Source organism: Alnus glutinosa, chromosome 9 (genome assembly GCF_958979055.1).
Source record: "Alnus glutinosa chromosome 9, dhAlnGlut1.1, whole genome shotgun sequence".
In the NCBI taxonomy this organism is placed as follows: domain Eukaryota; kingdom Viridiplantae; phylum Streptophyta; class Magnoliopsida; order Fagales; family Betulaceae; genus Alnus; species Alnus glutinosa.
Genome location: NC_084894.1, coordinates 2,102,134 through 2,117,449, shown reverse-complemented (window position 1 = coordinate 2,117,449; position 15,316 = coordinate 2,102,134). Strand labels below are relative to the sequence as shown.

Here is a 15,316-nt window from a genome sequence, read left to right as displayed (position 1 = left end):
ACCTTTATCTTTGAATTAGTCATGGAAGATGCCCTTAAAAAACTTAAGCCCGACACTGCCATTAATGGATGTTTCCACTACCATTATTAACAAAAGTCATAGTAATATTATTTTTTATACATAATAGATCGAAGCATAATATATAAAGAGAACAAAAAAAATTATATATACTGCATGTCATTACATTTGATTTATTTTTAACTCCTCCCTAAACACGAATTCATCATTCTTCCACTATATACATATATATAAATTATATGAATTAAATATAAAGACAAGTTTAGTAATACTAAAACTACTCTTTTATAGAGTATTACAGAAGAAAACCATGGCAACCTCTAATTAACTTTGTGTAATCCTAGGTAGCCGTAGTACTGTAGACAACATTTTTTTTCTTCGTAATATTCTAAATAGACAAATTAATGCAATAAATCACATTTTTATTTCATAATTTAAAAATTGGTTAAAAATCAATAAAAACATTATAAAATAATTAAATAATAAAGACATAATTTACTAACAATAATAAGTGTTTGGAGGATGCGTGGTCCACCTTGATTGGAGCAGCAGATCTACATCCACACCGGCCAATTAAAGTGGTCCACGTAAAGGTCCGCATCATGAAGTCCTTTAACAAGATTCCAAAATACATATTATTTTGGCCAGAAATTTCTAACAAATTGTTTCCTAAGAAATTTTATATAAATCATATTTAAGATTAATGTGTGTCTTTTGGCATGTAAGAATCATTTATTATTTTAATAACATTAATATAAAAACATGTAATTTTCTTACATGTGGGTTGTAAAAATTTTTCTAAAAACCCGTATTTAAAAAATTTCTGTCCTATTATTTTTGGATTTTCTTTCGAAATTATCGGAGAGGAAACGGAAACGTACTTCCACATGCCGCACTGTGGTACCATTCATGGCCGCTGTCTTTTATGTCTGAATCATTGTTTTTAGGAGTAATGCTACACATCATCCCCTTGTCTTCCTTTTATCTACCCTAAAATTGATGTGGCTCTTAAAATCACCATTGAATCTTTGATATATCACTTTTGGATTTTGATCCAATTGTAATTTTAAGAGCCACATCAATTTGGGGAGGACAAAAGGAAGACAAATGGATGATGTGTAGTATTACTCTTGTTTTTAGTTGCTTCTACTTATTCATCACCTAGTGTTGTCGCATTCGGAGGGCGTGGAAATACCCCAAAAGGAAACAAAACGCAACTCCAATCAAGGACAAGAACGCCAAAAGCCTGTTCTCCTACGGAAAGATCGAGTTAAAGCCACTTACGGAATGAACTCGATCTCATCCTATTCACGATCGAGGTGCCAATCAGCCACCAACAGTATACAATAATATATGTCTTGTTTTTATTTAGGTTTTGATTGAATTTCAATTTTTAAGTGTTCTTTGAGAAGGAGATCGATCGAGAGAAATTAAAAATAAAATTCAATCTAAACATGCTGTTAAATTTCAATTTCCATACAGTATCTAAGCCAAATTCCTTGTTAGCTAAGCTCGGCTACCGAAGCCGTTCAAGCTATCACTTATCTGTGACCATTTTGTGGACGGGTTCGCCTGGCCGAAGGAAAGTTTATAATGTTTGAATAGTATGTAGCTAGCAGCCTAGCACTAATGAGAGTGAATTGGCATGGGTGGCGGCGCGCGCACATTGGCGGTCTATCTATATTTTTCAATGGGGAATGAGGTGACAATGAGAAGATTAATATTAATGCCTTTAGATCGAAGCAATTGACACTATATATTGACTTCGAAGCAATTGCTTGTGGAACTACAAGATAGGCTTCCCAAATTTTTTAAAATCAAAATTTTATTTACCCACGATCACTTTCTTTTAAAAAAAATTTCACCCCCATATTTAAAATCCTAGTTCCGCCAGTGGTGGAAACATTGACTCAGATATATATGATTTTCCTAACTTCAAGGAGTTGGCTCAAATGGTAAGAGTTTTGGTCTTTATAGTAATCTCATGAGGTCTAAGGTTCGAATTCCCTTGAGTGCAAACAATTTTTTGAGGTCAGTCTGTCGACAAAGTTGGAGTATTATCCGATCTATATGGATGAGGCGCTTTACATGGATCCGAGTTTTATGTGACAGGGATGGATAGACGAAGTAGCCCTACCTTACAGGGTTCCTCGTCAAAAAATAATTCCTCTCATTTGACTTAAAAATTAATAGAGCTACCGTACACGTGTTAACAAAATAATGGGAATAGTGTGCTGTGAGATTTTCGTCTATATCTCTTTATGTATTTGTACGTTAGCAAAGGGTCAAATAGACTTTAAGACAATGAGATGGGGAATGAATCGCTCTACGCTAGCTCACCACATTCGCACTAACTTGAGGTTGATAAAATTTGGTTGGACAATTATATATCGCTTAAATTCTCCATTATCTTTCACGGGCAAACGAATTATTTATTTATACGGCACGTAGCGTGCAAACGACTTAGCAATGCAAGACCATATTTCTCCGCGTCCTATTCTACAAAGATACGTGCTAAATAATTAACCAGCATAACTATTATTATATAAACCCTAATAAGGTAGAGCTGCTCGATCGATCTAAGCGCAACTCAAATATCTCCCAAAAAGTTCGTGCACCCAAAAACATGTTGAAACCACAGATAACTCAACTGCCGCACCCCGCCAAAACCCACTTCCTATTGCACAAGCCACTCGTCCATGGCAATGGCAATGGCAATGCTTCATTTCCAATCTCAAGGCAATCATTCCAGAAAAAGAAGAAAAATGTTCGAGTCGGCTTCATGCCCAGCCGCAACATAAAAGATGTGGCAAGCAGTACCGAGGAGGCCACTTCTGTTAAAGCCACTGTAACTGTGAAAGTTACTGTTGGTGGCTTTCTCTCAAACCTTGGGATAGACCGAGGGCTCGATGATATAAAAGACTTGATTGGTAAAACACTCCACCTGGAGCTTGTTAGCGCCGAGCTTGATCTTAGTAAGTACCGGTTCAAGATCAACAATTTAATTAGCTATTATATATATATAGAACGTAAACTGTATGTATCTAATATATTTGTGTATTTTGAAGGGACGGGAGTAGAGAAGGAGACAATTAAAGGGTACGCACAATGGGCGAGCAAAGAGGAGGAGGAAGTGAAATACGAGTCAAGTTTTGAAGTTCCAGCAGATTTCGGGGAGATTGGGGCGGTTTTAGTGGAGAATGAGCACCACAAGGAGAAGTTCCTTAAGGACATTATCCTCACTGGCTTCCCTAATGGCCCCGTTCACATAAACTGTAGTTCATGGGTTCATTCAAAGTTTGACAATCCCCATAAGAGGGTCTTCTTTACAAGCAAGGTCAGCCTCCTTGAACCATTTGCCTGTTTAATTAATTTATTGTGAAAATTAATTAAGCGCAAGCATAATTAATTTGGTTTCCTGACATATTTAATTTGCCTGTTCAACAAATATGCATGCATGCATATGTAAGTACATATCAGTACATGCACATGCTTGCGCACATGCATGGATATAGACAATTCCTGTTTGGTTGTTTGTTAATGAAAATTGATTCGTCAAAAAAAGAAAAAGGTGGGTGAGAATGAGTCCAACAATGAATTGCTATCTGTGATGTGAGGATATAATTGAGTTTCAATTGTAACAACTTTTTTCCTTTTAGTGTATTTAATTTGAGACTGAACTCATCAGATCTGATCGAGTGCACTAAAGTCTCTAGAAAACTATTATATATCTCTATATGTTGCCTTTCAAAAATTTAATTAAGGGAAAATTTTACTTAATCCTTTTCACTTTTATCACATTTACAATTACCTTATAAATTTAAAAAATTCTCAATTTAGTGTATTCATTTTTCTATTTTAGTTCCAATTTCATTAATCTGTTAAGATTTTACGTTAAATCTAGTCAAAAAAAATTAAAATACCCCTCATTTTTCTTAGGAAATAAAAAATAAAAAATAAATTGCAAGGGTTTAGGTGTTGGTTAAGATTTAACAGAATTTACAAAAATACATACCCATGCCTGAATCTTTAAATTTTTTTATATATGTTCTTTTTTTTAAAAAAAAAAATGGATATTTTGATAATTTTAACAAAATTTAATAGAAAATCCTAATAGAGGGGTGAAATCGAAAAAAAAATTGAAAGTTTTGAAGTTTATGGGTGTAATTGTAAAAGCAACGACAATTTAGAGGTTAAAGTGAAGTTTTTTCGAAATTTAACTTATTACATACAGTCTTCAAATAATCTAAATTTTTATAGATATAAAATTTGTGAAGTGCAGTACTCAAGTATTATTTATTAAGAAGTAAGAACTGTATATAATATTATTTTGGTTCCAAAATCACTTTCTATATAAATTCAGAATGTCTTTCTATTCAAAATATATATATATATATATATATATATATATATATATATATATAAATTCAGAATGTCTTCCGTATAGTTATCATTTGGAAACAAAATATGAAAAAGAGTACGTAGAAGCTAAAAATTAATTAAGCACAGCTTCTATATATACTTGCAATTAAGTTCTATGTTGATTGTGACCATTATACTCTCTGTAATGATCGAGTTTCCTATTTTATTTTAAGCCTTTTATGGGAAACAAAATTAATAAAATCACATGCATATATGTATGTCATAATTTCACATGCAACAATTAATATTGGAAATTTGAAAGCTAAGTTTATTAATGTTGTCTCTTCTAAGAAGAGTACTTTAATATCAATTTTCTTCCTTACTGGATTAATTGTGACACTTATGTGAGCATCTCTGTTCTGTGTGGTGGACTGGTGGAGCAGTCATACCTTCCACCCCACACACCAAGTGGGCTGAGGAGACTAAGAGAAGAAGAGCTTGTGATTTTGCGGGGCAATGGGCAAGGAGAACGCAAGAGCTTTGAGAGGGTCTACGACTATGATGTGTACAATGATCTTGGAGATCTTGATAGTAGTGCTGATCTTAAACGACCCGTGCTCGGCGGCAAAGACCACTCCTATCCTAGACGTTGCCGGACTGGACGCCCACGAACTGAAACAGGTGCCATATTATAGCATGAATTGCACTTTTTCTTTTTCTTTTTTTATTAATAAGTCGTGATTTAACATATTTGATATTTCTTTTTTAAAAAACCACACATACAAAAACATGAAGTGGCCGGCCGGAAGTCCATTGCAGTTGTGACTTGTGAGTCCGTGACAACCGATAGATAAGGGATTGTATTTGTGTGGTTCTAAAGATCGATAATTAAGGCATGGATCTTATGGTAGTTTATCACCTTTTAATATGTTGGTAAAGACCTGATAGTGATGAGGTGACAACTGACAAGGAAGCGAAGCCATAAGAGCTAGCTAGGTTGCTGTCAGTGGGTCTTTAATTAGCATTTGTTTGTACGTTTCCCAACGTGTTTTGAGAAGCTAGCATTAACAACTTTAAAATCAAAAATATTCGTGAAATTCTTAAAATTAATTTTACATTTATATATATTACATTAAAAAAAAGTAATTAAAAAAAAATTATAATTTAGCACTCCAAACTATCGGCGCTTAAACTTTGACTTCCAAACTAACAAAAAAAGTTTTTAAAAGGCCCACTTTGATAACAATGCTTATAATAACCATCTCATGTGTCATTTTTTAATTAAAAAAAAATAAAAAACTAAAACTTTATTCTTTATTTTTTATTTTTGCCAAACGAAAAAAGAAAAAAGAAAAAAGAACAATTATGTTTGTGGTGTCTGCCGCACCATACCCCCTTGGGGAGCCACTGCCAAACACTAATTTTATATATATATTTTGGACAGATTTTGGCCATTCACTTTCATAGTTCTTTATTGTAGGCTGTTGGATTGATAAGGTTATAAATCAATAGTTAATTATTGGTTAGTAAATCCAAAAAAAAGTGATGCCCCATGTTTATGATATAATTTTTTCATAATCTGGTGTATATATCAAATATAATATGTAGTTTTTTTTTTCCCTACCATTTTAGATATATAAAAGAATAACTCTTTTAGTCTATTCATAAAAATATTGATTAAATTGAATGAAAACGTAATTTGGATCGATCACAAATTTTGAATAAAGATTTTATTAAAATTGGTCGATGGATTTAGTATGCAATATTTATTAAATAAAATTTGCTTTAGAGGGTGATTTGTTGACTCGCTGATATGACAAAATTCTGTTAATAATTTTTTTTTTTTTTTTAAAAAAAAAACTTACAAAACGAGTGATTTTTTAAAATGATTAAATCTAATATTTTTTTTTAAATGAGTTCATATTTTTATTTTTAGAAAAGATAAAGATAATAAAAAAAAAAGTAAAATAAAATTTTAATCATTAAAAAAATAGTTTTTTTATTAAGTTTTTTAGTTTTTTTTTTTTATTATTATTATTTTTTTTCATTGAAAAATGACATGGCAAGGGTATTATATGCATTTTTTTTTTTGTCAATTCGGGCTTTGTTGAAACTTGTTGATAGTTTAGGGAGTCAGAATTCAAGCGTTTGTAGTTAGGAGGCTATCTGTAGAATGGCCGGTAGTTTAGAGTGCTATATTGTAATTTTCTCTAATTAAAAAGTTGTAGCTAGATGATGGTATATAAATGATTTTCCTGATCAATGATCAACAATCGGTTGATTTGTACGTACAGATCCATTGTCGGAGAAAAGGAGCAGTGGAACCGCGTATGTTCCCCGGGATGAAAGCTTCTCGGAAGAAAAGAGGCTAACGTTCTCAGCGAAGACGATATCCTCAGTGTTGCCTGCACTAGTACCGTCCTTACAGACGGCAATCTTTGACTCCGAGTTTGGATTCCCCAACTTCACCGCCATAGATTCTCTTTTCAACGAGGGGGTTAACCTGCCTCCCATTGAAAACCAAGAAAAAGGCTTCCTCTCCACCCTCCTGCCCAGGTTCTTCAAGGCTATCGCTGATTCTGGAGAAGATGTGTTGCGGTTTGAGACCACAGACACAATGGATAGTAAGAAAACAACGCATTATTCAACTAATTTACCCTTAATTAATCACCTCGATCTTTCTCTTCGATCTCTAAACGGTAGTTTTTGCACCATGCAGGAGACAAATTCTTTTGGTTTAGAGATGAGGAATTTGCTAGGCAAACTCTGGCCGGTGTCAACCCCTACAGCATACAGTTGGTCACGGTACCTAATGATTTTTAGACACAGTGTCGTTAGGAGTATTACAATTGTCACTACAAAATTCTTTACAGACTAACGGCGTTAATGGATTAAGACAAAAATTTCAGATTAATTTCACACCGATTGATATACATATCGTGTTTTAATTAAGTGGTTTACCATATCGGTCAATTAAAAAAAAGAAAGAAAAGAATGACACTTCTAGCATTTTTCAAATTAATATGCACTTTCTCCCTAATAAATATTTGTATGAATTAAATCATATGCAGGAATGGCCATTGAAGAGTAAACTCGACCCAAAGATCTATGGCCCGCCAGAATCAGCAATCTCTACAGAAATGATTGAACGAGAGATCAAAGGCTTGGCGACTGTCGAGGAGGTAACAATATTGATCATGTAACTTAATTATAAGGACAAATTTCACTTAATTGTCCTAAAGTTCTATTACATTTATAATTATCTCCCTCAATTTTAAAAACTCTAAATTTAGTATATTAATCTTTCAATATATATATATATATATATATATTTCAATTTCACCAATCCATTAGGATTAATTTATTGTTAAATCTTGTCAAAATTTTCAAAATACTCTCATTTACTTTTAGGGAAAATAAAAAAAAAAATCGCAAGGATTTAGCCGTTGATTAGGATTTAACAGAATTTGCAAATATATATATATATATATATATTAAAAAACAAGGGTTTTTTGAAATTTTTGATAAAATTTAATGGAAAATCCTAAAGGATGGATAGAATTGAATAAAATTGAAAGATGAATACACTAAATTAAGAGTTTTTGAATTTTAAGAGAGGTAATTACAGAAACGGTGATAATTCAAGAGGTTTAAGTAAAGTTTTTCCTAATTATAAAATCTTATTGACCGTGCATAATCATTTCTCTCTGACACATATATTTCTTGTAATTTGTATACATGAATTCAGGCCATAAATCAAAAGAAGTTGTTCATACTAGATTACCATGATCTATTTTTGCCATATGTGAGCAAAGTAAGACAAACTAAAGGGACAACTCTGTATGGATCACGGACGCTGTTCTTCCTAACCCCAGACGGCACGCTAAGGCCGTTGGCCATTGAGCTGACGCGCCCACCCATGGATGGAAAGCCACAGTGGAAACAAGTTTTCATGCCCTGTTGGAATGCTACAGGTGTTTGGCTTTGGAGGCTTGCAAAAGCTCATGTCCTTGCCCACGACTCCGGGCATCACCAACTTATTAATCACTGGTATGTTCTGCTTTAAAATTTTTTCTACCATTTGCTCATGACTCTCACTGTAAGTCTATAACACCTGGTTACACATTGAGAAGATGATCAATTAGCAGAGTGAGTACGCCTATATGTCTAATACATTGGGAAGATGATCAGTATATATCCTACATAGAGTGGGTATGTAGATTATAAATTAAAGAAGCTCATGTTCGTGTGGTAAGTCTCGATCACATTGTAGATAGCGCAGATATAACTAGCGTTTTTTTTTTTCGTAAGTTATCCTAAAGAGATCCCACTTCCTCATGAATTTATCTTGAATCGGGATCTCTTCGGATAACTCGTCCAATCCAAGGATAGGATGCAAAGCGAAGAACCTTACCAGGGCTTGACATGCCGCGAATCCTCTTGAAAGAGAGGGGTTTTTCACAAAAAAGATTATCTTTATCCCCCCTTAGAAGGAAGGGTTTTTCTTTGATGACAAGTTTTCTATATTTTTTGATAGTTAGAATTGACTGTACGTACCTATCAAAAAATCTAATATATAATCTTCTATTAACAATATGTTTGAGTGGGCGTTTAGAGAAAATCTATTAATTAACACGGGGAGTTTTCATTTGGTTTGCAGGCTAAGAACTCATGCTGCTGTAGAACCTTATGTAATTGCGACAAATAGGCAGCTCAGTGTAATCCACCCAATCTATAGACTATTGCGCCCTCATTTCCGGTACACTATGGACATTAATGCTCTCGCCCGACTTATACTTATTAACGGAGGGGGGATCATCGAGTCCTCTTTCTCACCTGGTGAGTACTCCATGGAGCTTAGCTCCGTCGTCTATGACCAGCAGTGGCAGTTCAACCTCCAGGCATTACCAGCTGACTTAATTAACAGGTTATTTCATAACTAACCTACCTTCTACAACCAAGCAAAACAATCTTAATTATGCTATTGTAACTAGGAATTGGAATTCTACAATTAATTAACTTTCCCAATGTGTTCACCAAGTACTTGGTTGATTGTGCCAGGGGAATGGCTGTTGAGGATCCAACTGCTCCACATGGCCTAAAGCTCACAATTGAGGACTACCCCTTTGCCAATGATGGCCTCGTCCTTTGGGACACAATAAAAGAGTGGGTGAGTGACTATGTGAGCCACTATTACCCGAACCAAAGGCTGATAGAGTCGGATCAGGAGCTACAAGCATGGTGGACAGAAATCCGAACAGTAGGCCACGGTGACAAAAAGGACGAGCCATGGTGGCCGATTCTAAAAACCCCAAAAGACCTGATTGAAATCATCACAACGATTGCATGGGTGACATCTGGACACCATGCGGCCGTAAACTTTGGACAATACTCATACACAGGCTATTTCCCTAACCGGCCTACCATTGCCAGAACCAATATGCCCACTGAAGAGCCTTCCGAAGAAAGTTGGGACAATTTCTTGAGAAATCCCGAAGGCGTGCTCTTGGAATGCTTCCCTTCACAAATTCAAGCAACAAGAATGATGGCTGTTATGGACATCCTATCAAATCATTCTCCAGACGAGGAGTATTTGGGGGACACAGTAGAGTCAGCATGGGTTGAAAACCCGTATATAAAGGGGGCCTTTGAACGGTTTAAGGGGAGGTTGATGAAGCTTGAAGGGATTATTGATGAGAGGAATGCCAACAAGAATTTGTTGAACAGAAGCGGAGCTGGGATTGTGCCATATGAGCTTTTGAAGCCATTCTCGCCACCTGGAGTGACTGGAAAGGGCGTTCCCTATAGCATCTCCATTTGAACTACTTTTCATGGGTAATTGACACGTACGGCTGCACATCCAATTTGTCCAAATCTTTGTAGTACTAGACGGGCCGGGCCTGGTAAGGCCCTTAATAATTGGAGCCTAGCCTACAGCCTGCCCAACAATGAATTTCAAGCAGCCAAGCTGAACGCGTCCCTAGCTATATGAAAAATAGTCAGAATGCATTCTGCAATCTGCACGAGCTTGCCTACTTTCATTTGCAGCTGTTGCACAGTATTAATTTGTTTCAAACAGAATGAACCTGTAAAGAGAGAAAAGTCAAAGACTCTTTCTTTGTGAATTTCTTAAGCACTAGCTCATTTCCTTCGCCGGCAAATACTAACTTAAACATCGGAGTGATTCTATCGAAACCCCGACATGACGCTTCCTGCTCGACTTTTCTTTCTTTGCAAGTTCTCTCTATTCATGATTTGATTCACAACCAGCTAATTCTTCAGAAAATTAATAACTATGAAGTTGAAGTTTTTCTTTTTTCTTTTTTCTTTTTTCTTTTTTCTTTTTTTTTTTTTTTCTTAAAAAAAATCCATCTAAAAAACAAGTTAAATTCATTTCTTAAGAATCCCTTTGGTTGCTGATAAAAAGTCAGATACAAAAGATGGAATTTTTATTCCTTTAATCTACAATTTTGAAGAGATACACATTAGCAGGAGACTAAAAAAATCTGGCTAAGCCAGGCCCAATTGACAGATTGAGGCCTGTCAAGGCCCAATTGACAGGTTGAGGTATGTCATCACGAAACATGGGTATTGGTGTATGAGAATGAGAAATGAGAAATATGTTTTGAGGTGCATACTTTTTTACGTGACAATAAAAATTACAGTTAGATTCAAAATTCAACGAATATTTATTCGAAATCACGCCAAAGAATGTACTTGAAAATGCATGTAGCATTTTTCTTGGCATATTGAGTACGCAATTGTCTCCGGTTGAAATTTTGTTTTATCGTATCTAATGGTGTATATGATATCACGTTATTTAAATTTTTTTAAATAGCATGCTAACATATTCACCACACAGGAACATATGCATCATTAGACTTGTAAAATTGAATCGATCCAAACCATAAAATAAACGGTCTCAATTCGGTTTGAAATCGAGAGAATCTTTTTCCTTTTCATTCAATGAAAAGAAGACTTCATGAATGGAAATGGTAGGAGGAGTAATACTTCAATTTGCACACGTATTCTTCTGGCCAATGGTCCACTAGGGGACCATTGCCTTCTGCCATTGTCTGTGGCTAATGCATCAGCCCAAAGGCCCCTCCATCCCCTGCTCATCACGCATGCTTGTTCATATTATTATTCTTAATGTTAGGCATTATTGTTCTTAATATTGCTACATTCCAATACGTCGCTCTGAACTATTATCAGGGGTGAACCCAACATGTCTCACATGATTAAATAAATAAACAAGGAGAAATCATTTATGAATATTGTCTGTTGACTGTTCAAAAAGGAATTTTTTTTGGGATAAATCAAACGGTTTGGTTTTAAGCGTCAAAATGTTTGATTTGAAAATGCAATTTTTTAAAAACGCAATGAATCGTTTAGCCTTTGAAAATGCATCTCTTTTTATTACGATTTGAAAATATAAATTTTTCTACGTTTTCATACAATAATTTTTAAAATGTTAAATTTAATTATAAACTAAGGGAAAGGTCATAAAATACTTCAACTCCTATTCTTTAAAGCTCTAATTAAAGACTTGAAGAAAGAATAATACCATAAACGTAACACTTACGAAACTCAGCCAAAGCAAGTATTTCTTACAGTGATTGCTAATTAACGTACGGGGGGTTTCACGCACAGAAACGTGAACCTACCCGGCCAGTTGAAAGTTGAAACCTTTTACGCACGTGCAGAATTAATTAAGGTGGACCACCTCTTCCTTTTTGTTTCTGTTCATGGCCGGGTTTGTCACAAAATATGGACCACTTTGAATATATAGGCTTAATAATATACAACAAGTCTAGTCTTTCCATGCAGGAATCTTTATCTTATCTTCTCTGGTTGTGTTGGACCAATAGCGGGCTCTCTCTCTCTCTCTATCGACCAATAACACGTACGCAGTGTTATAATATGTATGTAAAATAGGCCGAAATAGGGCTGGGCATTGGCTGCCCATGTGATCCTTTACATATTAAAATGTGGATAATGCTTAAAACATTATTTTAAAATATATATATATATATATATATATATATATATATATATATATATATATATATATATATATATATATATATTAAATTATCAGTTGTGTCAATAAATGATATTTTGTCATTAGGGAGGGCATTGACACAATTGGTAATTCGAAGAGGACATTGATAATTGAATAGTAGTTTAAGGGAGATATGTATAATTTTTCCAATATTATTAATTTGTCCATTGTTCAACCCGTTCACAAAGTTCGAGCAAAGAAAATGTGTTCCGCATAGTTTCAAGAAAAATGTAGAGAGAGTATTTTATGATTAAGGTTAGATTTTATAAATTTAATAACGCACATGCTTTTATTATTTAAATAACTTGATATCATCTATTAAATACACCGAAACAAAATTATTTAGATATATGACTTTTTGTAACTTCAAGACATAAATTTTGATCACCTTATTCATGTAGCAAGATAGTCCCATAACTAGCTTTAGGATTTTTTTAAAAAATAAAATAAAAATTGCTACAATAAACAAAAATGGATATATATATATATATATATATATATATATATATATATATATATATATATATATATATATATATACACATATATATAACTTCTATATCACTGGAATGATATGGTAGTAAAAATCAGCCACTAATTTTTGTATTTTTTTTACAAGCACTTGTTGATTTAAATATTTATTTTTACTGCTATGTTTTTAAGTTGTATGAAATTGTATAACAGCTTATTAAGTAATATTTTTTAAAAAAAAAATTGAAAAACTAAATTTAATATCATTTTTCTTTTTCTCAGCTTATATTTGTTGTTAGATTAAATTTTTTAGCCATTTAAGCTAACGATATATCGTCGAATAATTACGAAAATTTTGGGAGATTTTGGTCCACTTACACAAATTAAACTGGCCAGTGGCCACAGCTTGAAGATATATATTACCAAAAGACTGAAAAAGGGAATTAGATGGGATTCCACTTATCATGATCGATCTACGTACATCAAGGTGGTCCCAGAACGATCTACGTGGCATGCTCAAATCATACGACAAGATTCAAATAAATGAGGTGAATTAAATGACAAAAAGTGTTGCCATTGGAACTTTGGAAGTTGGAAACATACCAAGTGATGTGGTACCATTCGTCTAATCATCCTTGACTTTATAATTTTTAATTAGTTTGTTGATCCAATGTGGATGCCCCTACCTCACATCTTTATCATGGACCCACCTTGATTGTCTCTTTCCGGAGAGAGAGCCAAATGATAGAAACAACCACTCTCCCCCGTTTGGTAAACATTGCGGGAGATTTTTATTTTATTTTATTTATTTAATTTTAATAATAATAATAATAAATTATTGATGTGATATATTGCGTAAGATAGAATTAAATAATTAAGGTAATTGACAGCGGACCATTTTATTATTTTTCAATTATCTTTCTTAATCATAATTAATCTTGTTTGCTAATTTAATAAAGGAAGGTCCAGTGCCGCTTCAAACGCACTGTTTTTTTTTTTTTTTGCTTCGAGGTTTCTATTCCTTTTCCTCTATAAATTAAACAAGATATTATAATCCTTAGGCATGATCAGCATGTTCAGTATTTTATTATTTTTTTTTTAAAGAAAAAAAAAATTCAATCCTTTTACTTCTCGGAGAAGATATTTTTTAATGTTTACTTTGCATTATTAGTGGATTTCAAGATTGATGAGTGTGATTTTTCTGTATCCTACTCCCATAGGCCATAGGACGGTCAGCTTGTTTTTCTTAAATTTCTATTATTTATATTTTAGTTTTACCTCAACTAATTAAGATTAAAATATGTGTTTTTTGGTAAGATATTAATTAAATAACTAAATATATTACATTTTATAAATTTAAATTTTTAGAATAAATAATAATTTAATATTATATATATATAAAATGCTATGAATTCAAATATAATCTTCGCTATTCATTATCCATCCCAATCAAATATCTATTAAGTATTGGGCCTCCCTTGGTATATACATAATACAAGCACCTAATTGATCACCATTAAAGCATCTTCAACAGAGTTGCTATTTTAACCAAAATAGTCAAATTGTTTTGGGCCTTTTTTTTTTTTTTTTTCCTCTCTCTCCAGCAGATTAGCCTCTTTAGCTTTTTTTCCTTAACAGTGAATAGTGAATAGACAATGTTACCTATTCACTATTCATCAGCTAAAACTTTGTTTATTAATATTTTCTCTCTCCATCTCTCCCTCTTTGTCCCTCTCTCCGTCCACACCGCTATCACCCCTTCCGTCGAGTCTCCGACGGCACGTGTAGCCGACTCCACCGTCTCCGTCTCTAGGAACTCCACAATCTCCGACTTCCGCACCGTCAGATCACCCACCGGCCACATGGTACATAAACACCGATACCATTCTCAATCTCTCGTTTGTCTGCCGAGAAACACCAAGGAAAAGCAAAGAAAATTTTGAATCTGGCTTCTCCACTGTCATCTCGCCCACCACATGGTACAGAAACACCAATACCATTCTCAATCCCTCGTTTGTCTATCGAGAAACACCAAGGAGAAGCAAAGAAAAGTTGAATTTAGGACAAATTACCTCAACACACCGCACCACAGACAATTAACCACACCAGCCACCATCGACCGCACCAACCACCATCCGGGTGGGCAAGGCTAGTTTGGTTCTGGGTCTTGGGTGTGGGTGGGTAAGGCTGGTTTCAGTGGTTTGGTTGTGGGTTTGATGGGGTTGGCCGGTTAGGAATGAGGACGGAAGAGAGAGAAAGAAAATAAAACAATAAAAAAAATATTAAAAAATATTATTTAAAGAAAATGAAGAGTAGAATAGAGATTAATGTTGGAGTGTTTTTAAGAAAATTGATAGTTAAAATAGAGATTTGTACTTTTTGAGTAGTTACTTTAACTAT

At 34.0% G+C, this 15,316-nt stretch overlaps 1 protein-coding gene across 2 annotated transcripts; it reads left to right on the top strand.

Annotated features, from left to right (window-relative positions):
• Nucleotides 1-2,517: 2,517 nt before the first annotated feature.
• LOC133877381 (linoleate 13S-lipoxygenase 2-1, chloroplastic-like) lies at nt 2,518-10,415 on the top strand. 2 transcript variants are annotated; one of them, XM_062315657.1, is made up of 9 exons: nt 2,518-2,993; nt 3,087-3,355; nt 4,824-5,061; nt 6,675-7,004; nt 7,100-7,185; nt 7,452-7,562; nt 8,129-8,430; nt 9,041-9,307; nt 9,442-10,415. In XM_062315657.1, exons 1-9 carry the CDS (start codon nt 2,645-2,647, stop codon nt 10,199-10,201), a joined length of 2,712 nt encoding a protein of 903 aa, XP_062171641.1. In that variant the 5' UTR covers nt 2,518-2,644; the 3' UTR covers nt 10,202-10,415. The 2 variants fall into 2 exon arrangements, with proteins under 2 accessions (XP_062171641.1, XP_062171642.1); XM_062315658.1 differs by lacking the exon at nt 9,041-9,307.
• Nucleotides 10,416-15,316: the final 4,901 nt, after the last annotated feature.

Excerpts from the sequence above, each read along its gene's own strand:
- LOC133877381 (XM_062315657.1), top strand. The coding sequence starts at position 2,645 with ATGTTGAAACCACAGATAACTCAACTGCCGCACCCCGCCAAAACCCAC. Across the intron at positions 2,994-3,086 it reads TAGCGCCGAGCTTGATCTTA|GGACGGGAGTAGAGAAGGAG; the intron begins GTAAGTACCGGT and ends TGTATTTTGAAG. Across the intron at positions 7,563-8,128 it reads GCTTGGCGACTGTCGAGGAG|GCCATAAATCAAAAGAAGTT; the intron begins GTAACAATATTG and ends ACATGAATTCAG.